Below are 27,249 nucleotides of genomic sequence, written 5' to 3'. Positions count from 1 at the left end.
GTGGTTGAACATTATGTTGTGGGGGTGTTTCACTTCAGCAGGGACTTGGCAATTGCTCAGGATTGAAAGGAAAATGGATGCTGTCATGTACAAAATTTGTTTTAATGGGTTTTGATTTCAGGATGTAAGACAAAAAAGTGACTATTCCAAAGGGGTATGATGATTTTCTATAGGCACTGTATTATCTCATTCATACTTGTGCACATTCAGACTTGGTGCCTCAAGACATGTCACATCAGTGACATCAAATATCACTGTCATGCGTCTTGTGACTGATCATGGCGAGCCAGGATTGAATATGGGCAAGTATTAATGAGACTTTTTTGTCATTTAAGGAGTTTGACAGTCACTGGCATGGGCAGGCCCCGTTTTGCAGCCGGCCCACTGGGAAAAGTCCTGGTTCTCCCTATGGCCAGTCTGCCTCTGGTCACTGCTAACTGTCTGCATTCAATTTATGGAAAAGACTGTGCATTCTGTAAGTTAAAATTAGTAAATGATGACAGAATTTTCATTTTTGGATGAAATGTTTCTTCAAATCTCAAAAAGACATTGTTTCATTGTGGGTTTGGTAATTAGGAAAATATGACAGCAAACAAAGACTTGGCATTGGACTCTGCATCATTATAAACATCAAAGCATGGAAAAATTAGATAGTGTCTGTTTTTAGAGAAGATCACCAGTATCGACGAAGGGTTGTGTGTGGGTTGGTTTTAGAGAAGATGACCAGTATCGAAGAAGGGTTGTGTGTGAGTTGGTTTTAGAGAAGATCACCAGTATCGACAAAGGGTTGTGTGTGAGTTGGTTTTGGTGGTTACGAGGAAATTTTTTTAGGTTATACACTAGTTGTTATGAGGGTATTATGCTATAAAGGTGGTTTATGAGGACATACCTAGTGTCCCCATAATTCAAACGGCTTTAAAAACATACTAAACAATGTTTTTTTGAAAATGTAAAAATGCCACAAGGTTTCAGTGATGCTTAGGCTTAGGGGTAATAGTAAATTTGTACAGGGTAAAAATTATTATGTCTATGGAGAGTCCTCGTAAACCACCAAAACCAACATATGTGTGTGTGTGTGAGTGTGTCTCAAAAAGGGCAGTTCTTAGTGAACAAATGTCTGAACAAAAAGTGAAAAAGTGAGTTTCTGAGCACAAATACCATTCTATGACAGACCCAAGGTACCATCTAATATCATTAATAAAGTCAACCAATTTTACTCATTAGGGTCCTTCTGATATAATTAATTTGAACTTGAATTCACTAAATTGCTGATGTTCTTCTTCTATTGTTCAAGTCAGACATGTTGACATCACATCACTAATCCAGGTGGCATCTCTTCCAGATGTCCTGTCTAATAAATTTGACAACTCAAGATTTGATCAGCTTCTTACATCTTTATGAAAAGGGGAATGAGAAAGGAGACAGCTGGATTGTTCATTTACATGGGGCAGTTATATTGTGCAGCCTTTTTTAACATTTTATTGGTTTGTTTTCAGCATAGTCTCTCAACACCAATAGGGATGGTGTCTTTGTGTGGTCATATTGAACAGGGTTTGCTTTGTTTCAGTAACTGATAAACACATGGAATGTTGATATCATTTTCACAGTGTATTTACTATGCTAATGTAGCAAACATCTACATTACAATCTCAAATCTTGCTGGTAGCTGCAACAGAATTTTCCATTTCCTGCATGTTTTTCCATTTTCTTCTAACTGTCAGAGGGTCTGTTGTTCAAACTCCTAAAAAAACTTCTAAAAGGCAAGTAACATTGTGTAGATAGAGTTTCATATTATTAACTTAACGATAATGAAATTTGATATGCTAGACGCTATTTGGAACATATATTTATTGTAACTCCTACTTTTCTATCATAATAAATACACCCTACTATTTATATGATAATAAATAGCAAAATTGTATGCATAGTATTATAAGATAAATCATCACCTCTTGTTTCAGGTGAGAACAGTGACAAATAGAGGGAAGCAGAGGAAGGGCACTGGGTAATGCAGAGTTGTTGTTGCACATCTGGTTAGAGCATGTTATTTCCAGGACTCACCCATCAGTCTTGCTAAATTTCCAAACTGAGCTGCACTGCCTGTGGTGGGTCTGCTGTAGTTCACTGTGAGGTGGCCTTTCCCCCAACACACCAGTTTTATCACTGTTGTCATTTAACATAATTTGAGACATAAAAAGAGTGTACACCCTTATCTTATTCTCATAGTCAAAAACACACATGGAACAAACATTTTAAAATGTTCTCCTTAGATTTATCTCTCTTGTAAATCATAACCCATAATTAGTGGTGCTTGCTAAATCAAGCATCATTATTATTTTTCAAAAACCCTAACCCTAAATATTAAATCTTGGTGTTAAACTTATCCCACACCTTTTGTATTACAGATATGAATGATACCTCAAAATGTGTGGCTTGATGAGGAGAGGTGTGCTAGTACTTTTCTGAGTATCAGCCTTAGGTTTTTCACCTGGCAGACAGCAAAACTGTTGAAAAATATCACATTGTTTAGTATCGTGGTGGGGACATGCACTGCTCACATTTTCTTTAGAAAATGTAATAACCTAGTTTGAAATATACTTTCCGCAAGATGTGAGAGGTTGGTCTGTTTTTTGTCTGTGCGTTTGAATGGGGTCAAAGGTTAAATGACAGCAGGTTATGAGGCCTGAGGTTAAAACTTGTAATTACAGCTCTAATGTCAAACTCACCTGTTCACAGGACAGCTAAGTAAAGGAAGTACCACTAAAATGAGAGTTTAGGAGAGCTTAGGAATATTCTCAACATCATTTGTGGCATAATGCTGATTACCACAAAAATGAATTTCGACTTAAAAATGGAGGTTAAAGTGAGGCACTTACAATGGAAATGAATGGGGCCAATTTTTGGAGGGTTTAAAGGCAGAAATTTGAAGCTTATAATTTTATTAAAGCACTTACATTCATTCTTCTGTTAAAATTCATGTATTATTTCAGCTGTAAAGTTGTTTAAATCTTCATTTTTTTCAGTAATATTAGTGTTAAAGGTTTGTTGATATTATATATTCATGGCAATGAAATTGTAAAATTTTATATAACTTTACACAGAAAAGGTAAGTGATTTTATCATAACACTAAAATCATGTTTATACACATATTGTTTACATCTTATGGCTATACTTTTGAAACAGTGAGTATTTTAATGTTTACAGATTGGCCCCATTCACTTCCATTGTAAGTGACACACTGTAACACAGATTTTTTTAAAAAAAAATTTAAATAAAAGTAGGGGCAAGTCAAAATTCATTGTTGTGGTAATCAACATTATGCCACTGTTGATTGAGCTTAACTTGTATTGAACCCGGAATATTCCTTTAAACTGCAAAACACTACCCCACAGGCTAGAACCTGGCACAGTTACATAAAACTGTTTTGGAAGAAACACTGCTTTGTTATGCCCATTTATAGCAATGTTCTGCTGTTTGTCTTTATGTAAGTATGTAGTCATTTGGCCCACACTTTCATCCAAAGTGACTCACTTATTATAGGAGCAATCTGCGGTTAAATGTCTTGTTCAGGGCACTATGGCCTTATGTCTTGCTCATTGCAGGATTCAAATCAGCAACCTTCTGGTTACCAGCCTTATTCAGGAGGCCACACCACTGCACTATTATAAGAAATCTATTTGATTAATGTAACGATTTACATCATGGCAAGAGCCATGGCTCAACCACACTCTCATGCACAGGTCATACAGTCTGTATTCTGTTTTTCTGTAAGCTGAGGCGGTGGCTTTCAGCACATACATGAATACAGAAGGCCATAAATAGCACTACTCTTTCAAGTATTTTGAACAAAGTTTGTGCACAGCAATTTTTGCAACTGTTTTCAGTTGACTGAGTTTAAAAGGTAGCAGTTAAAATGTTTGGTCAAAATAGCAAATGCAGTGCAGGCATTTCAAGTGAAGGTAAAAACATCAAAGTCTTTTAAAATGTGTGTTCAAGTTCAGAGCCCTTGTCTTAACAGGCTTGGACTGCTCTCTTTGGCTATATATTATTTGGCTGTCCACAATAGCCTGTTGTGATGTTAAAGAGTAAAAATACCACTGAGCAGAAATCCTTTGAATTGTTGTACCCCACATGTGTGTAAAAGTACATTTAACCACTGTGGAAGGATATTCGCTATAATATTTACATATTTTTGGTTACTTTTTATGTCTTTCTCCCATTCCATTTCTTACTGTTGATGGGAGAGTTTGACCACACAATTTTGGATACCGTTAAAGCGCATTCCTAGTTCTTAGATCAAACTGACATGGACATTGAAAATTTTCATAAGACTCATTTAATGGGGCTGTTTTTCAAAATTTCCATAAATAAAAATTAATTATGTGAAGGATACAAATTCAAAAGTGGGGTGAGGAAATGAGGAGCACACCACAATCTGTGCAGTATGATGCAGTGCTGTAACTACCATTGTTGTGACACTGTAATTAACATTGTTGTGGTTAAACTGTCTGTTGCCTGGATATTTAGTCAATAATGAGTGATCAGCTGTGATAAAGAGAAAGACTGTGCTCAGTGCAAAAAGGTTCACGCTCTGCTGACAGCTACTGAAATTCTGGAAAAACTAGTCTTTACAAATGGCCAAAGGAGCAGATTAGGTTAAAGGGATAGTACACCTTCAAAAATGAAAATTTTGTCATTTACCCACCCTCATGTTGTTCTAAACCTGTATGACTTTATTAATTCTGTGGAATACAAAAGGAGATGTTAGGCAGAATGACAGCCTCAGTCACCATTGACTTTCATTGTATAGAAAATGAATGGCAATTAAAGTGAATGGTGATTTGTTTCCATATTAGCATTAAGACATGCCAGAAAAGTCAAACAAGATGAGAGGGATGGAAAAAAAAAAAAAAAACTCAATGAAAAAACACAACAAACTTTAGTTCAGAGTATAAATGTAAAAGAGTAATGTGCATGTGTATGTTTTCAAGGTACTGTATTGGTAATGACTCAGTGTAATGAATATTTCCCATTAAGACACAGTCAGGCTCTCTTTTAGCTAAAGCAACATGATCACACCAGAAGTCGGCATGTTGTTTCCAAGAATTCCAGTACCCTAGGATCAGCCACATTATGTCAACACACTGACAAGCACCTACTCCCATCAGACATTTTTACATCTGCTCCTTTTCACCTTCCGACTAGATGCGCGTTGTGTCAGCAGTGAGGGAGACCCGGGTTCTAATCCCACGTTGAAACCAGGAAGTAATAGCTTTTGCATAACTCCACTAATGGTTAGGTTTAGGTTTGGGGTTTGGGTTGCGTGGTACAGTTTATAAAAAAAAAATGCATTCCTCTTCACTGTATTACAGCTTGTACAGCTGAAAACAACTCGCTTCACAAATCGCAATTGGCACCCCTTCATGGACATTACATCCTGAAAATGGAGCTAACATGTGCCCATATGCCCAAAAACATTTACCACTTTGGCCACTTGCAGCAGTGTTTCGCATTTTGGTAAAACCAGACCAATTTTACCTAAAGAAAAGACAACCCTACTGTTTCCGATTTCACTGTGAGATCAGTCTGGCTATAGGCCAAGGAGGTCTATAATTCCTGGAGTAAGCTATCCGATAGCATTCCCATTAATCTCAATGGAGGTTGCTTAGCTACTATACTGATGGTCCATTTTATTTAATCAAAATACATGACTACTTTGAATAGCTGTCAGTGGAGAAAGATGCATTTTGAAGCAAGTTTGTGTAGTTACGACATCTGCTAGAAGGGGCTAACTGGGCCATGCTAACCATCCAAACCTTGATCCCTTGGTGAAGACTATTAAAAAACAGACCGTTAATCTAAATAAAGGGAAAATTTCTGTCCCTCCAACACATTTCTGTAATTAATTTTATAGCGCAACCTCGGCCACTACTCACAACCCGGCACTGTAAATGATGGCTGAATGGATATAATAAATAGCAGCATAGTGCTCTCACATAAAAGGAAACAATAGATGCATAGATGCTTTGATTTGCATGGTTTTAAAACATTTAAAACCTACAGTTACACATAAACATACAAACAGAGAGCAAGAAAATCACACTACACAATGTATATAAAAAACCTCTACCTAAAAGTCAAGTAATTAAACCCATCTATTCCAATATTTATACTGTACTACACATATTTAAGCACTAAATCATGTGTTTTAGAGACTGTACATGCATGTAGGTGAGGGTGTGAATATCATCAACACACAGCTATTCGTTAACAGCAGGTGACCTTATACGACCTCCGTTATGATGCAATAGAATACTCAAGAGACTGGATGCTACATGTATCAAATTTGTGGATGATTTATTGTACTCTTTTATTGGTAGTAGCATGTAACAGTACAGAGACATTTTAAAATGAGGTTCAGTTCATTGGGGAGGGGCTGTATATCTCTTTTGCAGATGTCTATGTCATGAAAATGAGACTGATGTTGTTTGTGATGAGAGCAACATTGTTAGATACACTAAATACATTTCCTGAAATCTAATATTCCATATCTCATTATGAATATAAACATATTAATTTATGCCACCATACTGCACACACACAAACACACATAAACAAATGATGTTTCTGTGTGTGTGAGAAAGAAAATGAACACCAGTGTTTCAAAAATCAGTAGGTTCTGTGTTCTTTTGCCAAAAACATCTCTGATAAAGCTAAAGCATTACAGTGGCTCCAAAAAGTATTTGAACACTGAAGCCATACCTAAAAATGTACACATTTAATTGTTTTAAAAAACAAAATATCAAACCAAGTGGCATTTTCTCAGAACATACTTCCATTTTCTAAGTCATTTCTGCATTTCTGTAATTCTTACTTTTAACAAGGGACTAGAAATTTTAAAGGAACAAAAACAAAGAACCAAAAACAAACAAAATGTTTTGCAGAATGTAACCGAAAACTGAAACCAGGCCCCATCAATTGTTCTGCAGTGAGCGAATAAGCAAGTCGTTTACTTTGGACATACTTCCATTTTCTAAGTCATTTTTTGCAATTACTTTTGACAAGGGACTAGAAATGTTCAAGAAACAAAACCCGAAAATGAACAAAATGTTTTGCAGAACGTAACCGAAAACGGAAACCAAGCCCCTTTCAATTGTTCCTGCGTGAGTGAATAGACAAGTTGCTTACTTTGGACATACTTCCCTTTTCTAAGTCATTTTTGCAATTACTTTTAACAAGGGACTAGAAATGTTCAAGGAACAAATATGAAAAAACAAAAACGAACAAAATATTTTGCAGAATGTAACCAAAAACGCAAACCAAGCCCCTTTCAATTGTTCCAGTGTGAGGGAAAAGGCAAGTCGCTTAGTTTGGACATACTTCCCTTTTCTAAGCCATTTTTGCAATTACTTTTAACAAGGGACTAGAAATGTTCAAGGAACAAAAACCTAAATCAAACAACAACTTTTGCAGAACGTAACTGAAAACGGAAACCAAGCCCCTTTCAATTGTTCCTGCATGAGTGAATAGACAAGTTGCTTACTTTGGACATACTTCCCTTTTCTAAGCCATTTTTGCAATTACTTTTAACAAGGGACTAAAAATGTTCAAGGAACAAAAATCGAAAACAAACTAAATGTTTTTCAGAACGTAACCAAAAACGGAAACCAAGCCCCTTTCAACTGTTCCAGTGTGAGTTAATAAGCAAGTCGCTTGCTTTGGACATACTTCCCTTTTCTAAGCCACTTTTGCAATTATTTTTAATAAGGGACTAGAAATGTTCAAGGAACAAAAATGAAAAAACGAAAATGAACAAAATGTTTTGCAGAAACGTAACCGAAAATGGAAACCAAGCCCCTTCAATTGTTCTGCCGTGAGTGAATAAGCAAGTTGCTTATTTCGACATACTTCTCTTTTCTAAGCCATTTTTGCAATTACTTTTAACAAGGGACTAGAAATGTTCAAGGAACAAATATGAAAAAACAAAAACGAACAAAATATTTTGCAGAATGTAACCAAAAACGGAAACCAAGCCCCTTTCAATTGTTCCGCTGTGAGGGAAAAGGCAAGTCGCTTAGTTTGGACATACTTCCCTTTTCCAAGCCATTTTTGCAATTACTTTTAACAAGGGACTAGAAATGTTCAAGGAACAAAAACCTAAATCAAACAACAATTTTTGCAGAACGTAACCGAAAATGGAAACTAAGCCCCTTTCAATTGTTCTGACATGAGTGAATAAGTAAGCCGCTTACTTTGGACATACTTCTCTTTTCTAAGCCATTTTTGCAATTACTTTTAACAAGAGACTAGAAATGTTCAAGGAACAAAAAACTAAAACAAACTAAATGTTTTGCAGAACATAACCGAAATCAGGAACCAAGCCCATTTAAATTGTTCTGGTGTGAGGGAAAACACAAGTTGCTTACTTTGGACATACTTCCCTTTTCTAAGCCATTTTTGCAATTACTTTCAACAAGGGACTAGAATTGTTCAAGGAACAATAATGAAAAAAAGAAAATGAACAAAATGATTTGCAGAACGTAACCAAAAACGGAAACCAAGTCCCTTCAATTGTTCCGGTGTGAGGGAAAAGGCATGTCACTTACTTTAGACATACTTCCCTTTTCTAAGCCATTTTTAACAATGGACTAGAAATGTTCAAGGAACAAAAACCAAAAAGGAACAAATTGTTTTGCAGAATGTAACCGAAAACGGAAACCAAGCCCCTTTCAATTGTTCCGGCATGAGTGAATAAGCAAGTTGCTTATTTTGGGTTTGTTTTCCCAGACCAGGTTGCTTGTTTTTCTTGCGAGATCTGACATCACTGCAACTGATATATCACCCACCCTTAGCTCAGAGAACTATTATTTTAAAAGAATGTTATTAACCATTCTTCTATTTATTTCTAAACAGTTAGGAGGGCCCGGAACACTGGAGCCAGAACGAAAAACCAGTTTCTGCTCAGAACTAACCAAAATTACAAATATTTTGTTTTTAATACCTGGTTTTAACAATCTACTCCCAAAGTCATTTTAATTGATCATATGAAGGCAGTTCATCGCATTAATTATAAACATGTTCCACTAACATCTGACAACCAGAATGTGTCCAAAACTTTGTCTTAATTAGAATTAGAATTAGAATGAGCTTTATTGCCAAGTATGCTTACACATACAAGGAATTTGTCTTGGTGACAGGAGCTTCCAGTTCACAACAATACAAAAACAGCAACAAGACTTTTAAAAAATAATTAAAATTGAATAAAAAAATAGATAAATATTGAAAAGAAAAAGTATATATAGAATACACAATAGACACAATATATACACACACACACACACACATACATACACATATACATACATATACATATATACATACAGTTGTGCTCAAAAGTTTGCATACCCTGGCAGAAATTGTGAAATTTTGGCATTGATTTTGAAAATATGATTGATCATGCAAAAAAACTCCTTAAGTCTTTTATTTAAGGATAGTGATCATATGAAGCCATTTATCATCACATAGTTGTCTGGCTCCTTTTTAAATCATAATGATAACAGAAATCTGATCAAAAGTTTACATACCCTTGCATGCTTGGCCTTGTTACAGACACACAAGGTGACACACACAGGTTTAAATGGCAATTAAAGGTTAATTTCCCACACCTGTGGCTTTTTAAATTGCAGTTAGTGTCTGTGTATAAATAGTCAATGAGTTTGTTAGCTCTTACGTGGATGCACTGAGCAGGCTAGATACTGAGCCATGGGAAGCAGAAAAGAACTGTCAAAAGACCTGCGTAACAAGGTAATGGAACTTTATAAAGATGGAAAAGGATATGAAAATATATCCAAAGCCTTGAAAATGCCAGTCAGTACTGTTCAATCACTTATTAAGAAGTAGAAAATTCAGGGATCTCTTGATACCAACTGCCAGAAGAATTGTTCAGGATACAAAGAAAAACCCACAGGTAACCTCAGGAGAAATACAGGCTGCTCTGGAAAAAGATGGTGTGGTTGTTTCAAGGAGTACAATACTTGTTGACCCCTCTCCAAACAAAGCGCTTATGGTTGTGACCATAAAGCTCTATTTTGGTCTCATCACTCCAAATTACAGTGTGCCATAAGCTGTGAGGCGTGTCAAGGTGTTGTCGGGCATATTGTAACCGGGCTTCTTTCTGGCAACTCGACCATGCAGCTCATTTTTGTTCAAGTATCGTCGTATTGTGCTCCTTGAAACAACCACACCTCACACTTCTTAATAAGTGAATAAGACAGTACTGACTGGCATTTTCAAGGCTTTTGATATCTTTTTATATCCTTTCCCATCTTTATAAAGTTCCATTACCTTGTTACGCAGGTCTTTTGACAGTTCTTTTCTGCTCCCCATGGCTCAGTATCTAACCTGCTCAGTGCATCCACGTGAGAGCTAACAAACTCATTGACTATTTATACACAGACACTAATTGCAATTTAAAAAGCCACAGGTGTGGGTAATTAACCTTTAATTGTCATTTAAACCTGTGTGTGTCACCTTGTGTGTCTGTAACAAGGCCAAACATTCAAGGGTATGTAAACTTTTGATCAGGGCCATTTGGGTGATTTCTGTTATCATTATGATTTAAAAAGGAGTCAAACAACTATGTGATAATAAATGGCTTCATATGATCACTATCCTTAAGTATAAGGATATTTTTGCATGATCTGTCATATTTTCTAAATCAATGCCAAAATTTCACAATTTCTGCCAGGATATGCAAACTTTTGTGCACAACTGTACATACATACATATACACACATATACACATATATGAATATATATACATACATATACATACACACACACACATACGTAGTGCAAATCTAAATGCAAATTGGCTATGTACAGTGCAAGGGAATGTAATGGCAGAAGAGGTAGGATGTGTTGATGTTAATGTTGATCAGTATATCTACTGTTTTATCTCTTTAAACCTTCTTCATTGCTTAAAAGATTTAATATTTTGTTTTGTAACATCATGTCATACAAGCATTTTTAAGTGTGCTTTAAATGTCTGCATACTTTGAGAATACCCCTCAAGAACATTAGCTTGGGTTCATTGTCTGTTAGAGAGGACAAAAGACTGAGTGTCTGATAGAACATGCTTATCTCAACCCCTCATGCTATTTATAGCAAGTATTGATGGAGCCTTGGACGGGAGGAGTGTTTGTGTGGGGGAAAGGATTGCTTCGCACTGTAGTTTTTGTAAAGAAAAAGTAAAGAATGTTTTGCAGCATGTCAAGGGACTTGTAAACACTGATAGATGCAGAACTTCACAGCAGGGGAAAAAATAACTTGTTTTGTGCTTTCCATTGCTAATGACTTGAAGCGGTGGTGCACTGCAGGCTGCTCTAAATGAACCGGATGAACGAGCAGTCTATCAGGAGACAGAGGGCAGGGGAGAGAGGAAGAGGAAAATGCCTCATCATCTCGAGATGCTGCTAACATATCAGTATCATCTCCATAAAACAGACAACATGCTTCTTGTTTAGACATCAGAGCTTGAAAATACTGCAGAGGCAGTTATAAGAAAAAGGTTTAAGAAAGCAACCCATTGTTGGAATGCAAGATTTAGTTCAGATGGCATTGGCAGGGCGGTGTTAGACATATTTGTTTACAAACCGAAACCAGTAGGAGTTACATATAATTCAATAACTATAAATGAATAAAGGCTCACTGGTTGACAAATGCCAAACAGGTAATGTACATTTGGAAGGTGTGTAACAAAAAAGTTGTTTTTTTTCTCTTTTGGCATTTGTGCACATTTTATGGAAGAATAGGCTACACATTGGCTAACAAACATGGTTCAGTTATAGTTTACCTAAACAGAGACACAAAGAGACGGTCACATAAAGCAGCCAACAATGATGGGGAAAATAGAAGCTAAAAGAGCTTCAAGAAACATTAACCTTCTATTGGTTGTTTATCCCAGATTAAGTCAAACATTAAAGAGTATGCCCAGCTTTGAAAGCCCAGGGCCAAAATAACCCCACGTTTATGAGTAACTGTAAAGCAAGAAATCTCACTAGGTGGTACATATAAATATTTAAGCATATTGTCTCTCTCAGATTTCTAATCCTTTTCCTTGAACTCACTCTTAGAGGCTACAAAATGTGCACGTATGCTTGACTATATGTACACAAACTCACACAGCAAAACAATGGTAAATTGTAAGGAGGGTTAAAAAAAGAACACAGTGTACAATAGACATAAAAGTTCTAGATTTTCAAATTAGGGGTTGTGAGAAAGAGAGAACTTCTGGGCAACTCAGAACTTGTTTGGCTGCTGAACATCTCTAAAGTGTGCTTCTATCTCACTTAAGTCAGGAAAACATGTCAAAAGTTTACTATGACTTCTGACAAATCCTGAAAACTGGCCTGTTGTGATGTTATACAGTATGTTGGCATCATTTTTCCCACATTTGGTTCTCACGTTTAGTAGACTAGTTCTAGAGGTCTTTAGGAGAGATGTTTATTATGAGGGGAGATGAAGGATTCTATACCAGATGTACAAGACGTTGCAATATATTCAACAAAGTCATCCTGTGCCACCACCTGGTGGACATTTTTGAAGCATATTATTTTGTGAAAGAATGGACAACTGAGTAAAATCAAAGTTCATCACAAGTGGCTCCTTGTAAAATGTTATTAATATTTTTTTTTCTTTTTTTTTTTAACTACAGTTTTAAAAATATATAACAAAAATGTTTAGAGGAGACAGGGGCTAGTTGTCCCACTATTCACTCCAATTAATATTTCTCAGGGTAGGTTTATTTTCAAAAGCTTTAACCGTGAAGTTTGGGCTACAAAGCAGCTATTCAACATTTTCACCATTATTGCTTAAAAGGCTTTTTTTCTATGACAACATACCCCAATCGGGTGACATCTACATTAAACAGCCTATTATAATTATTTCAGCTAAATAAAAAAATCAATACAAAAAAAAACATGAAGCACAAAAAGATTTATAAAACAACAAAAATAGAAAAAGGTAACATACAAAAATATAAAAACATTGTTTTGGCCAACAAATATTGCAATTGATAAATGTTTGACATTTAATCCTTACAAGAACAATACCTTTGTCTTCCTAAAAACACATTAAAACTTTTTGAAAAAATCTGACTTCATAATATTGTGAACCCTTACCTGAATGAATGCCAGTGTGGTTTATGTGCATTTGTTTACCTAAGAGCAATAACTAAAATAGGATAATAATTCAAATTTACTTCAGAGGGTATAATTCACAAAAATTATTCTAATTTAAGAGTGTTTGGAGCAAGGTGTTTGAAACCAACATTCAAAACATCTGCTGGAGAAAACACATTTGCGCAGCTGGACTTTTGACTCCAGATCTATTATTTTTAAGATATAGCCTTTGCAACAACTTCCTTGTGAGATAACTTGCCCCACTCTCCTCTGTATAATTATATATAATTATCTAAATGTGCCTTTAGACTTATTGATATCACCCATATTTTTATATTGGCATAGTAGTAAATCATGCCAAAGTACATACATTTATTTTTATTCTAATAAATATAGAGCTAAATATTTGAGCAAGTTCATGACATCTGACCAATCTCTTGAGTTATGCAATGGAAAGCACTAATTGTAATACTATGTTTGTCATCTTCAAGGGAATAAACAATTCAAAACTAGTTTATGACCATAAACTCTTCAAAAACTGCAAATTGTTATATCATTACAAATAAATTGTGTGTATTTTTGTCTAAACCCAATCGCTTATTGCCAAGTCAGTCGTGTTTGGGTTATACCTCTGTAATTTACCATAAAAAGGCTGCAGTGTGTCATTTGTTTCCTGTGTATTTAGAGATACAAAAGCTTCTGTGTGAAGAAACTCATGCTCTGGTGGCTGTTTAAAAGCATTCTCCTCACCCCTCATCCCATACCAAGTGCCAGATGGTGTCTTTTGGCTGACCTGATTAATATTAATGGGATTGCTTGAGTTGGACAACAGGCAGTCCTATACTTTCTGAAGGCATTTGGCGTTGACTTGAGAGAAAACTACAAGAACCTGTTTCCATTCGTGAAGACACAAATAAGATCGATGAATGGGTGGTGAAGAGATGCCAAGGGCAAGACGGAGCAGTACAGAGAAGCCGTTGACTGTGTGTATACTGACTGACTGACTGGAAGTTAGGGAGAAATGGGTAGATATAAATATATAAAACTAGATTTTTACAGTTTCTTATAAAAGTCAGCTCCATGACGCAACGGTCTTTTAAATGGTTGCCAGGGTACTACAGTGTGGTTGCTAAAGGTATTCAGAGTAGTTTTTAGTAAGTTGCTATGGTGTTCTGTATGGTTGCTAGAGTGGTTGCTTACTAGAAGTCAAATGAGCACATCCCCAAGTCTCTATGATATTCTGATCCCTAGATTTTGTTAGGGTCCTTATTTCATTGTTCCAAAACCTTACCCTAAGGTTTAAAATGGGCGAGGAGGAGGCGGGAACAGGCTGAACAGTCAAAGTAATATTTAATTTAAACAAAAAGACAAACACACACACACACACGGCAGCTGCGTGTGGCTCTCTCTCTCTCGAATTGCCAAATCCGGCTGCCTTTATCCCTCTCCTAGCCCGATTGGGGCTCGCCCTCCTCCTCGTCACACTCCTCCCTCCTTTGCCTCAGGCTGGGGAACCCCCAGCATGACGTACACCCCGTACAAAAAAAAAAGAGGAGAGGGAAAAGTGGAACTTCATTGAGAGAGAGAGAGAGAAAAATTGCTCGCCGGTTCCCAGACACACCGTCACCTGGTCCTCGACCTCTCCTCCACACTCTGGCGGACGACAGCCACACCTCCCCGGGTGGACAGCAGCGAGTCCTCCGACGCCTGGCGGCTGGTAGCGAGCCCCTCCGCCCCTGGCAGTGGCTCCACAGCTCCAGGCGGCCGGCAGTGAGCCCTTCATCCCCTCGCGGATGGTGGCCGTTCCTCCACGTCCAGGAGGCTGGCAGTGACTCCTCTGTCCCCCGGGGGACGGCTGCAGCTGCTCCTTTGGGTGGACAGCAGTGGCGAGGACTCCACGACAGCGCAACCCTCCTCCTTCCCGGGCTTCGGAACCAACGTAACGGTTTAAAATGGGCAAGGAGGTGGCGGGAAGTGGCTGAACAGTCAAAGTAATATTAATTGAAACAAAAAGACACAAACACACACACAAGGCAGCTGCGTGTGGCTCTCTCTCTCTCTCGAACTGCCGCATCCGGCTGCCTTTATCTCTCTCTTCGGCTGATTAGCGCGATTGGGTGCCTGGGGTGCGTAGTTACATAGCCCCAACGTATTTAGATACTCCAAATAGAATGTCTGGAGTATATGAACAATATGACAAGAGCATATGAAATTTTGAAGAATGTTTAGACTGCTCTCTTTCATATAACAAAAGCATACAATCTCCAAAGTTACCATTTATCTTTAGAAGACATGGAATGTAAAATGGAGTCAAATGGAGTATTGTTATAGTGCATTTTGTGTGTCATTTTTGGAATTTGACAGCCTTTGTTCACTGTTTGTTTTTATTGTTTGGTAAAGAACAGTGTGAACATTGTTTAAAGCATCTCCTTTTGTTCCACTGAAGAATGAAAGACATGCAGGTTTGGGACAGTATGACGATTACGGTGAAAAAAAGAATTCCTTCCATGAACTTTTCTTTCAAAGTTCAAGGATCAATTCATTATACTTACAAATAGCACAAGATTTTTGCAAGTGGAATCACACTGACCATCACACGAGTATTATTTCAACATACAGTTTAACACACCAGGTTATTTAATGATTTATCTGACATGTTTGATTTTAGATTTTCACACACACAAACTCCTTTTGTATCCCAATTCCTTTTACTATTCCAGCTCTGTGGCATCAAACTGTAAAGCAGACTCTCTGATCTTGGTGTGGCATGTTTCCAAGCAGATTTTTAGGTGTGGTAGATTATCCAGGCTCCCGTCAAGAAGAATCCCAAGTTCAGTTAGAGTATGAAACAATGGGGGAAAAGCAGCCAACACATTGGGGGAACACCACACAGAGTTAGACGTTGGAAGAGGGGGAGGAGAGATGAAGAGGGGAGGGAAAGATGTGAAGGAGCAGGGCAGCTGGTATTGGTGGCACACAGTAGATTTCATTGTGTCCAACCTGATAATCCTAGACTCAAGAGAGACTAGTCGACATCATTTTGTCTCTGGCTACAGAAGTGGACAGTTAGTAGCCTAATGATGCTGCTTGAAGAAGTGTACCTCTTCTCGTTGAAGTTAGAACCTCTTTCTTTACACTTTTAAGTAACTACAATAGGATCTGCATGAGCCTTTATCTTGAAATAGGCATGGTGGTCTGCATAAGTAAAAAAATTCGATCTCTGCTGTCAGTCTTCAAAAAGAAGGGTAAGTGGAAAAGGGCCTTCCCTGAAATTGTCCAAGAATTCATATACGATTATTCAACTTTCAACATAAATATCTGCAAAATATTTTTTATTGTAAGACTTGAACTTAATTGTTTGTGTTATGTCTCTCCAATTTGAATCTAGAATAGTCTAGTTAATTTATCTAGGATGGAATGATAGTGCAGACTTAAATAAAACACTGAAAATGTAATCACTTTTCTTTGCATGCATGTGCTTGTTACAAAAAGTTCAGATAGTGGCTGGATCAGAAGTCTTTGCTAACATTTTGGACCAAGTATAAATGGCACAATAAACAAAAATACTGAAATTACTGCACTGTTGTAGAATAATGATACCTGCACTAGCAGACAGACAGAAGCAAGGAAGGTCTCTGTGTATTTTTTAACAGCTGTCAAACTCTGTAAAAGTCTGTTTAAAGTTTGTCAATGTTTTGGGACTTTGAAAATGTGCAATGAAAGGCTCATTATGAAGTTTAAAGACTTGACACCACTGTGCCTCAGGTCCTGAACAACAGGGTAAAAAAAAAAAAAAAGAGAGATCACGGTTAAGTCCATTATATTTCTATTACTGTTTGTTACATTTGTCTCACTGTTAGTTTGTCTTTTGCATCTGTCCTACAGCCATAAAGTAACAGGTTCAGCTGACACATACAGTTCAGTTTGATTGATATATGAACTTTCTCTATTGTTTACTTGCCTAATTTTTCCTGCCAACAATGACTGGCCCTCATCCCTATCCTCTGTTAATTTAATACTAGTGTCTATTACCTTAAGAATCCTAAGTGTGCACTCATAATTTCCTTTTACAGTTATTCCTTTATATTAGGCAACAAAGTTTGCACGTTTTTATTTTAGTCTATTACTCTTAGAATTAACTAAATTAAAAGGAATTTTCTGGGAAAAATTAAACTCTATTGACAGCATCTGTGGATTACCACAGGAAATCATTTTAATTCATCCCTCAGTTTGTAATAACAAACAAAAAAGTGTGTTGACAGAAATCAATTTTGAACAGAGGTTTGTCTCATAGACTTCCATTGCAAGTGCATATCTGTCAATGTTTTTACAGAGTTCTATAATGTGGAACATTCCTTTAATTTCAAACTAAATGGACTCAGATATTGCATTTTAGTGCTCTGGTTTCTGTTTTTACTCTCTGTAGCATCACAATGCCTGCAGTCAATGCCAGGACACCTGAAACTCCCATGGGGTGTACTAGACAAGAAGTTAGAAATCTGCATAAATGTCTAAAAGCCTGGATTTATTTTAAGAGAATGTTTTAGGACAGAAGTCTCCCTCATTAACTCCATTTTGCAGTGCCTTTCGGGAGCATCAAAACTGTTAGCTCATGCCTGATAGTTTAAGGCACTTAGATGGTATGCAAGGAAAATGATAGGGGAATCAGTATGAGGCTACTCACTGTTTACTATGAGAGTGCCCTGGTCCAAAGACAGGCCACCCTCAAGTGTCCCATTTCTACCTATTGTCCAGAAAACAGTGAGTCTCAGTGCCACTCAGACATTGTCATAACTGAGGATACTGAACTATATTATTGTATCAATCCAGTAATATTGTAATGCTTTGATGTTTAAACTCTGCATGTTTTCAAATCTAAAAATAGGGCTTAAAAATGGTGCTGGATCTTTATAAATTGAGAAGTATTTGCTCCATTTTAACCCATGTCGGGTGCAAATGAGGTGACATTATTTACTTGCCTTCATGTTGTTTTAAACCCGTATGTTAGGAAAAATATTCCTTCTTACTTACCATTCACTTTCATTGTATGGAAATAAAGATGCAATGAAGGTGAATGGTGACTGAGACTGTCACTCGCTAACATTCTGCCTTCCACAGAAGAAAATCATACGTGTGTAGAACATGTGAATAAATTATGACAGAAGACAGATTTGGGATGAATGATCCATTTAATTCCTAACTGTGTATGTGGCAAAGTGATGGATTACCCTGAATTTAAATTCTTATTAGGTCAATCCAGTTTAAGCAGTACCTGCTCAGTGGCTTTAGCCAGCCCTGGCATTACCACAACAGGGAATGTGGTAGCATGTTTATCTGGCAGTCTGTTATCAGTAGATGAGCAACATGTGCTGTATTATGACTCCTGAGTAATCGAGTGCATTGCCTTTGTTTGGAGGATTCCCCTCAGCTCCCCAGATTACAGCCAAGCATTGTCATACTGAGTGATAAACAGGTGCTTCATTGGAATCTATAGATTGGAAACAGGTATTTTACAGGAAGAAATTAAGGAAGGAAAGGACAGGAAAAGGAAGGAAGGAAAATAAAGAAAAGGAAGGAAAGTAAAGAAAATTGAAGGAAGGATGGAAAAGAAAAGGGTAGGATAGAAAGGAAAATAAAGAAAAGGAAGGAAAGTAAAGAAAATTGAAGGAAGAAAGGATGGAAAAGAAAAGGGTAGGATAGAAAGGAAAATAAAGAAAAGGAAGGAAAGTAAAGAAAATTGAAGGAAGAAAGGATGGAAAAGGAAAAGAAAAGAAAGTGAAATGAAAAGGAAAGGAAGGAAAGGAAGGAAAAGTGAAATAAAAAGTAAGGAGGAAGGAAGGAAAGAAAAGAAAAGAAATAAAACGAAGGAAAAAAGAAAATGGACGGAAGGAAAATGAAAGGAAAAAAGGAAAATAAGGAAAAGAGGAAAATGAAGGAATGAAAGGAAAAGGAGACGAAAGAAAAAAGTAAAAGAAAAGAATGAAATGGACGGAAAGTAAAGGAAGGCAGGAAGGAGAGATGGCAGGAAGAAAAAGAAAAGAAAAAAGGAAGGAAAGAAAAAAGGAAGGAAAATGAAAGGAAAGAAGGAAGCAAAGAAAAGGAAGGAAAGTAAAGAAAATTGAATGAAGGAAGGGAAAGGACAATATGGAATGAATGAAAAGAAATGGAAAGAAAGAAAAGGAAATAAAAAGAAAATCAAGTAAAAGGAAGGGAAAAGGAAGAAGGAAGGAAAATGAATGGAAAAAAGGAACCAATGAAAGGAAAATAAAGAAAAGGAAGGGAAAAAGGAAGGAAAGAAAGGAAAATGAAGGAAAGAAAATGAATAAAAAGGACAGGAAAGGAAATGGAAAGGAAAGAAACGGAAAAGGAAAAAAGGAAAAGAAAGAAAGAGAATGGTATTACAAATTCATCTGTTCTGTCTTTGTAACTTAATTGGACTGTTGAACTGGGACAGGGACACAGAGACCTTATGCTGCCATATGTTGGCAACTGAGGCAACGATGAAAAGGGTAATCTGGTATTTCAAGGAATTAAAGATCAGGATCAGGTCACAGCTTGAGTGTGAAGGCTTTAACTAAATTGAAAATCTACTATCAACATATGCTGCTACAGCCCTATCGACAATCTGACTAGTGCATGCCCAACAGCAAGCTTTAGCAGGTGCAACTATTGGAAAGAGAAAGAATGGGCAGAGTTAGATCATTTGACAGGCAGATTTCCAAGCTTTCACTGAAATTCATTCACAAATTAAGTTTGGATGTTGGAATTCCCCTCTACAAAAACTTTTTGGTAATGTTTATAAGATTGATAAAGACTGCATATATTTTATTCATGAGATTAACAGTATCTTCCCCATCCTCTATGTTTAGTAGGGCAAAAGCAGGATGAGCAAAGAAAGCTGACTGTACACTATACACCCTGCCAGCATTACCAGGAGAATGTGTTCACAGAGGGCAGCAAGCCACAATATCTGGAGGACCTGCATTCAGAGGCCCAGAAGGGACTAGAGATATTCCAACAGGAGGGTGAGAATCCTGTTATCCCGATCATTATCCCAATCATATTCAGCTCACAAAACATACTGATCTCCAACAACCTTAATGCTCTGCTCATATTCTGGCCTTCTAACATACAACTGTTTTCTCATTCACCTCACTCAGTCTTTCTTCCATGCAGAGCACAAAAATGGGGTGGATTTTCAGGATGTTCAGACTGTGGTGAGCTTCAGTAATGAAAACTATACTGTTCAGTATATCACCATACATGACTTTATTCTTTAAAATACATGTGTAAATTGAGCCCTCAAATAACTATGATGCTCTCAATTTCTTAACAGTCAGAGGAAGATGCCAGTTCAAGAGAAAGAGATGACTCACTTGAGACTGATAGCACTGCTGGACACTCCGTCATCTCAGTGTCTACTGTCTCAGCAGTGTCCTCTCGTCCAATGCTTACACGCCAAGGTAAACCACACTGGCTTAACGGGATAGTGCACCCAAATATATTAACAGTGTCACTATTTACTCACACTTATGTCATCCTAAACCCATATCAATTCCTTTCTTCTTCTGAACACAAAACGATATATTTTAAAGAATTTTGGGATCTCTGATTTTCATACAATGGCTGTCAATAGTGAATCAATTTAGAGCTTAAAAAAAGTCCCCCAAAGTGCCATAATAGTCGTCCATGCGACTTGTGCATCATATTTCAAGTCTATTCCAGACCACAATATACCGACCGAAATAAGCCGTTATTTACTCACAAATCAAAATATATTATTAAATCAACTCCTGTATACAAAGCCTAAATAAAAAATTACTACGCGTCAATAACCTCAAATCTCATTGGTTCTTGCGTGTCTCATGACTAAACGTCATGACACAAGAACCAATGAAGTTTGATGTTATTGATGTGTCTCCATATTTGATTTGCAATAGAAGACATAGAATATGATGCATGAGTTCCACTGACTAATTTTATGACACTTGCTTTTTTTTTAGGCTTTACAGTGAGTCAATATCAACTACTACTGTATAGAAATCAGTGATATAATTTTTCTTTATTAGGATAAATAAACCAACTTTTTTGTATTCAGGACTAACGATGTATTCCTGTTCCTGCCTTATAGCCCATATTGTGGAGCAACTGTACCCATTTTGACTTATGGAATTACTAAGTAGCTGGAGGAAATGGCTTAATATATTTACTCTTGGTTTTCATTCCATATATACTCTTTCACCGTCTTTTAGGTTCTACATTTAAGCCATTGAACCCAGTTAAAAGGCTGGACAAGACCAGAAGGAATAGAAGAACAACTATCATGGGCATACCACAGCAAGTCCAGAGAGAACTGTGTAAGTGAAACTATGGTAGTATAATTCTTTTTTTTTAAGGCTCTTTGGATAAAAGCATCAGCTAAATAAATTAATGTAAATGCATTTGCATTATCAGATTATCAGATGTTAAAAATCAGAACTTTAACCTCTGAATACTTTAAAACCGCAACTTTCATAAGTTATTATCCTAAAGATAAAAGAATGATGACAGTACTTTTTTCTACTGAAGACATGGCAAGAGGAAATATACTGCAGCAGCTTCAAAATGGAAAGCATGATGATGATGATTCATCTGGCACAGTTGTTATCCCAACAATTGATGGAGACCTCCATTTGGCAAATCATGAAGGGGCCCATGTACACCTGCAGAGTATTAAGGACCTTCAGACATCAAGAGATGAGGAGCTCCTAAGACACCACATTCAGTCCGTCTATCAAGATGACTTGTCCCTAAACCGAAAGCTTGGGCCAGGAACATGCCCTATGCAGAGGCCCAAGTCTCTTGCTGTGCCAGGGATGACCACATCCTCTTTTCTGCAGGAGCCTCAAGGTCCTGTTATGTCCATCTCACCACAAGCAACCTATTTATCCAAGATCATTCCAAACGCAATTATGCCCGCTGCAATAGATGTTATTGAAATTAATCATTGTCACAACCGTCATAGTGCAAGTACGGTTAGCAAGAGTAGCATAGCATCGGCTAGCCCAGCTTCTTCACGGTCCAGATTATGCACAAATGAAGATCCACCTACCACCAGCCCCAACAGGAGTCATTCACAATCATCTGAGACTATTGTCTCCAATTCCTCCACAATCTCTTCAAAAGAGAGAGGTCCACCAACATGTGTTGTTGACAGCACCAAAGAAGTTTCAGATTTAAACCCAAAGGACATGAGTGTTGCAAGTTCAAAGAGTTGGATAACTTCTGACAGTACATGTACGAGATTGCAGCACCAGGAGTTGAGTGATGCAGGAGAAAATGGCAGGAATAGCAATTCGTTTTCTCGAAGTCTCTCTGTGATAAAGACAAAATTACCACCAGCCCCACCACAGAGGACCTATTCTTTGCACCATGAAAAACTTAAGCGGAGATCAAGGGAATGGGTAGATGTAAAAGATTTCAAAGTTATGGTACCAAATGATGGGCAAATAGGTAAAGATCTCAATTATCCAATAGAAGTTAATCAGTCCACAAGTAAAGAGAAGAGTTCAGTTCATTCTTCAGTGCCTAGATCATCAAAAGACTTCCAGTCATCTGTGAAATCCAGCCCACTTAGTCCAGATCAGGCTTTAACTGGAAGTCATGCTGAATCAAATAACTCATCTCCACAGAAGGTAGCAACTGGTGAAAATAAATTTGATAGGACTTTGTCCCCTTCGAGTGGATACTCAAGCCAAAGTGGTACACCAACACATTCTCCTAAAGAGGTCAGTCCCTCGTCACCTGACAAGAGGAGATTTAAGCCTTCAAAACCAGAGAGAGCAAGTGTACGGACCTCCACAGTGCTCTCAGTCTCTTCATCAATGACATCTCTGTCTTCAGTCACATCAGACACAGCACATCAGGACATTCAAACCAACATTACTCCAGAGGCACAAAAGCTCTCCCCTCCTGTTTCAATAGTGCAAAGCAAGGTGACACACACACCACCAACAGTCACCCTTAGGAAGCTGTTCAACATTCCCCCTCCACCTAAAGTAAAAGCCCCCTCTCCTCCACCCCCTGAGACCTGGATTTACAAAAAACGCACATTTGAACTATTGTGTGGCCCAGGACCAAACCCCTATAGGCTACATCAACTTCAAAAACAGCAAAACAAGCCATTAATCTGTAAAAATCAAAACACAAATACAGTACCTAACACTGAGGAAATTATCCCAAAGAAACAGACTTCAGACACCGAAAGAAAGACTGGGTCTCAACTGGAGCACAAAACAATTGTTTTAGAAGAACAAAACGAGTATGTGCCACCACAAGAGCAGAAAAAAATTATGACAGAACTTCCAGCTTTGAGGCATAATGAAAGCTCAAAGTTGCGAAGAAATGAACAAGTAAATACTCAAGTGAGGGAGACTGATCAGATCATTCAGACAAATGTTTCAAGAAAGGTAGAAGACCGAAGGGAAGAAGAAAATCAAACAGTTCTTAAAAGTGAGCTACCAACCATTGAAGTTGATCATAGCATGCTGTCAGAAACATACTGTGACGTCAATCGAGGTGCTGAATTAGTGAGTAAAACATCCACCCCAAAGAGCAATGAAACTAATGCAGAGAACCAAAGAAACAGCATTGTTAAGGACATTTCGAATCATAAACCAATGCAAAATCTTGATTTAGAAGTACCTAAGGTCAATGGCATTTCTCCATCCCCTTCGACACCTCCAGAACATTATCGTCCTCCACCACCCAGTAAAATAACATCAGCTTCCTCAGTGTTCACACCACCAGCTCATGAGGAGGAACACAGGCAAGACACAGAAGAGGCTACTTCCCTAGAATCTTCTTGGCCTCCTCCACCACCACCAATGGATTCAGCTGACTTGATGTTTGAGGAACCAGATGAACTTTACTTCCCCCCACCACCTCCCTCATTCATCCATGAACCCCACTCAGAGATATCCAATAATTTTCATGAAGAATCATGTGAACAGGAAGCCAATATAGAATTGGTGTCACCTACTGCCTCTGATATGGCCAGTAGTCCAAAGCAAAGATCAGAAATAGATAGTATTATCCCAACAAGAACTGAAAAAAATTATACCGTTATGGAGGATAGGCAACATGACAACCCACAGTGTTGTAACAATGTCTCCCACTTATCTATCGACCCCGTTCACATGGAAAACACAACTGTAGCCCCTCCTAAAATGTCCTCTCTTTCACTTGTTGAAAACACTTCCACTAAATATCTAGAGGTTCCACCAAAACCACCAACTATATCAGCGCAAGATTCACCAGTACAAGCATCACTTGAAACCCAAGTGAACTGCACAAATGTGCCTCTTTCACCTCCCCTATTAGTGGAAGACCAATCCACTGTTAACTTTAAAAGGCACCTAAACTTTGTAAACAAGGACAACAGGAGCAAAGAACTGATTTGCCGACACAAGAGCACACCTATTCAAAAGGAGGATGCCAACATTCCCCTTGTCACACCTTCCTTGCTTCAGATGGTGCGACTACGATCTGTAAATGTTGGAGAAGATCAAGTAAACAATGATTGCAAACCAAGCCTTGAGGCCACAACAAATGATGATCAGTTTCAGAATATCTCCAGTCAAGCAACACCGCAAAAGCCCATTCGCAGATCCCTAACTTTAAAAACTAACCCACCCATTAAATCATCTTCTGCCACAGGCACAGTGCCATCCATGTGTCTACAAGAGGCCATACGTATGAAAACCGCTGCATTGTCCTCCAGTGGAGTACCAGCAATGCTCAATCTACGCTTATCCTCAACTAATAGCACTAGTTCACCTGTTCCATCTCCTAAAACACCAGAAGACTGCAACTTGCATAGGTCCCCTGCATCTACAGCCAGTTTTATCTTCTCCAAGAGCACAAAAAAACTTGTCATCGAAACACCTACATCTCCCGAGGCCCAGGCAAGCCTCCAACAGAATCTTACAGCTGAGATGATGCAGGTTTCTGACCAATCCAAGATGATAATTACAAATGGCACAAAAAAGCCAATTAAGGTGCCGCCACCTGTTGCTAAGAAACCAGTGCATGGAACAAATCCTTCCAATACAGAGAACGCAACAACTGATAAGACAGTGGGCTCAACAATTGAACAAAGAGTGAGTGTTGAAGTTAATTGGCAAAGTGACACAGTGCATCCTGCTGGCCAGCGAGCACAAGCATCAGGGAGCCAGGATCGAGCAAGTAAGGAAGCATTCACATGTTATTTTAATTGGTGCATGAAATACAGATAGTCCTGCCCTGCTGAAAAAAAACAAAAACAAAAAAAACCAGATAAAAAAGCCTAAGCTGGTAAGATGGTCTTCCAGACTGGTCTGTTGGCTGATTTTGGAGGGGTTTTGGGCACAGCTGGCCAGGCTGTGAAACTGGTTTAAACCAGCTAGGACAATCTTAAACCAGCTAAGACCAGCAATTCACTTTAGGCTGTTTTTTTTTTTTTTCAGCAACGTAATTAGAGACCCATCAATAAATATAAATCTGCATTAACAAATGATAATTAGCTGTGCTTGGTTTAAAGATTTTCCAAAATCCCTAAGCCAAATCTTCTTTCGTCAAAACTTTGGCACGTAATTCATCCCGCACTGTTTGCCATACACCCATGAATAAGGTGTCAAATCAACAACCTTAATGAGGAGAGGTGTACTATGACAGGTGAAAAATCTGCAAAAATCCCATAGACTTAACACTGCAAAATGATCACAGTGATCATATCCCCAGATCTGAATGTCATAGAGACATTGGGGGGGGGGGGGGGGGGGTGCTCATTTGAATTGGGGCAGTGTACTGAGGCCCTGGGTTGGACACAGTTTTTCCACAGCAAGCACCACTCACATTTTCTTCTGAACCTATCTAGTTATAATTACATTTCTTTTCCAGGAAGAACAGAAACTACATGCTGAAGTGTCTTGATGCTTGAGTTTTGACTGGGCTCTTCAGTCACAGTCTGACAAAATCAGGAAGACAAAGAAGGTGAAGGAAACACAAGTGAGATCTGATCAAGGATCCATGGATACCATAGCTGTCTTAAAAGCCTTAGCCTGGAAATGGCCTTCAAATGTATGCAAAAAGGTCCCCCCACCCAAAAAACAACAACTATATATTATAGCTTTATTACAGCTTTCAAGTATTTTTCTAAATGAGTGGTTTTCTCTGGGAAAAGTCAAGAGTTTATTGTGGCCGTAAATGGATTTATCAAGACTAATGACTGCAAGATTGAACTGACATCTAGTGGTCACTAGTGTTAGTAATCACTGGGTGCAAAAAATTATTGAACCCTTTGTTATAATTTTCTGACATATCCAATTATGCTTTTATATCCTGTTCTCAAGCACAGTGATTAATTAGCATTTATTGAAAGAAGCATTTATCTAGCATTTACTGAAAGAATTTGGTTATACTAACAATTTCAAACGTTTTAGTGCTACTGCAATCAACTTTCAGAGTTTGCTTTCAGCAAATATGTAATTATACTTGTACAGACCTGTGCTTTACTAATAAGTCCTACAGTATGCTGAAAATGACTCACATGAGACATGAACAATATATACACAAAACACATTTACACATTGACTTAGATTAAAGCACTTTGTAAGCTAAAATGCTACATTACTTTCTGTTGGAACCAGCAAAGCAGTGAGAGTACTGATGGTCCCTCTAAGACAGATGTAAATATATAGCTATTTACTTTACGTCAAGGCAGGAGTGAAGAAAATGACTACACTGTTTTAAAATAAATATGCATTAAATATATTTATAGATTTATTCTGTTATTACTGTTTTCATGTTTTTAATGTCATCTTTTTTTGGGAGGTCACACTGACACTCAATGAGTTGACCATTCAAATATATTGTAATATAGTTAACAGCTTGCAAAACCACTATTTATTTTTATTAAATATGCATTGTATTGTTTGCCAGTTTAACACAATGCAGTGCAATATCAACAGAAACCTTCTTGTTCATATGCTTTTTCCATAAGGTACACAAGGTTGGTGTATTTGTTCAATGGGCTAACGAACCATAATT

At 37.7% G+C, this 27,249-nt stretch overlaps 1 protein-coding gene across 5 annotated transcripts in view; it reads left to right on the top strand.

Moving 5' to 3' along the window:
• LOC127424811 (uncharacterized protein KIAA1522 homolog) overlaps nucleotides 1–26,993 on the top strand; it is a 71,346-nt gene extending 44,353 nt beyond the window's left edge. For all 5 annotated transcript variants that reach the window (XM_051670254.1, XM_051670251.1, XM_051670253.1 and 2 more), the window contains 6 exons: nucleotides 20,052–20,207; nucleotides 20,359–20,399; nucleotides 20,519–20,645; nucleotides 21,435–21,539; nucleotides 21,751–25,407; nucleotides 26,101–26,993. In XM_051670254.1, the coding sequence (XP_051526214.1) occupies nucleotides 20,052–20,207; nucleotides 20,359–20,399; nucleotides 20,519–20,645; nucleotides 21,435–21,539; nucleotides 21,751–25,407; nucleotides 26,101–26,123 (4,109 nt within the window). In that variant the 3' untranslated portion in view covers nucleotides 26,124–26,993. The remainder of the gene's footprint in view (nucleotides 1–20,051; nucleotides 20,208–20,358; nucleotides 20,400–20,518; nucleotides 20,646–21,434; nucleotides 21,540–21,750; nucleotides 25,408–26,100) is intronic.
• Nucleotides 26,994–27,249: the final 256 nt, after the last annotated feature.

Source organism: Myxocyprinus asiaticus, chromosome 34, assembly GCF_019703515.2.
Source record: "Myxocyprinus asiaticus isolate MX2 ecotype Aquarium Trade chromosome 34, UBuf_Myxa_2, whole genome shotgun sequence".
Taxonomy (NCBI): Eukaryota; Metazoa; Chordata; class Actinopteri; order Cypriniformes; family Catostomidae; genus Myxocyprinus; species Myxocyprinus asiaticus.
Note: the sequence above shows the minus strand (reverse complement) of the source record. Positions and strands in the feature narration are given on the sequence as shown.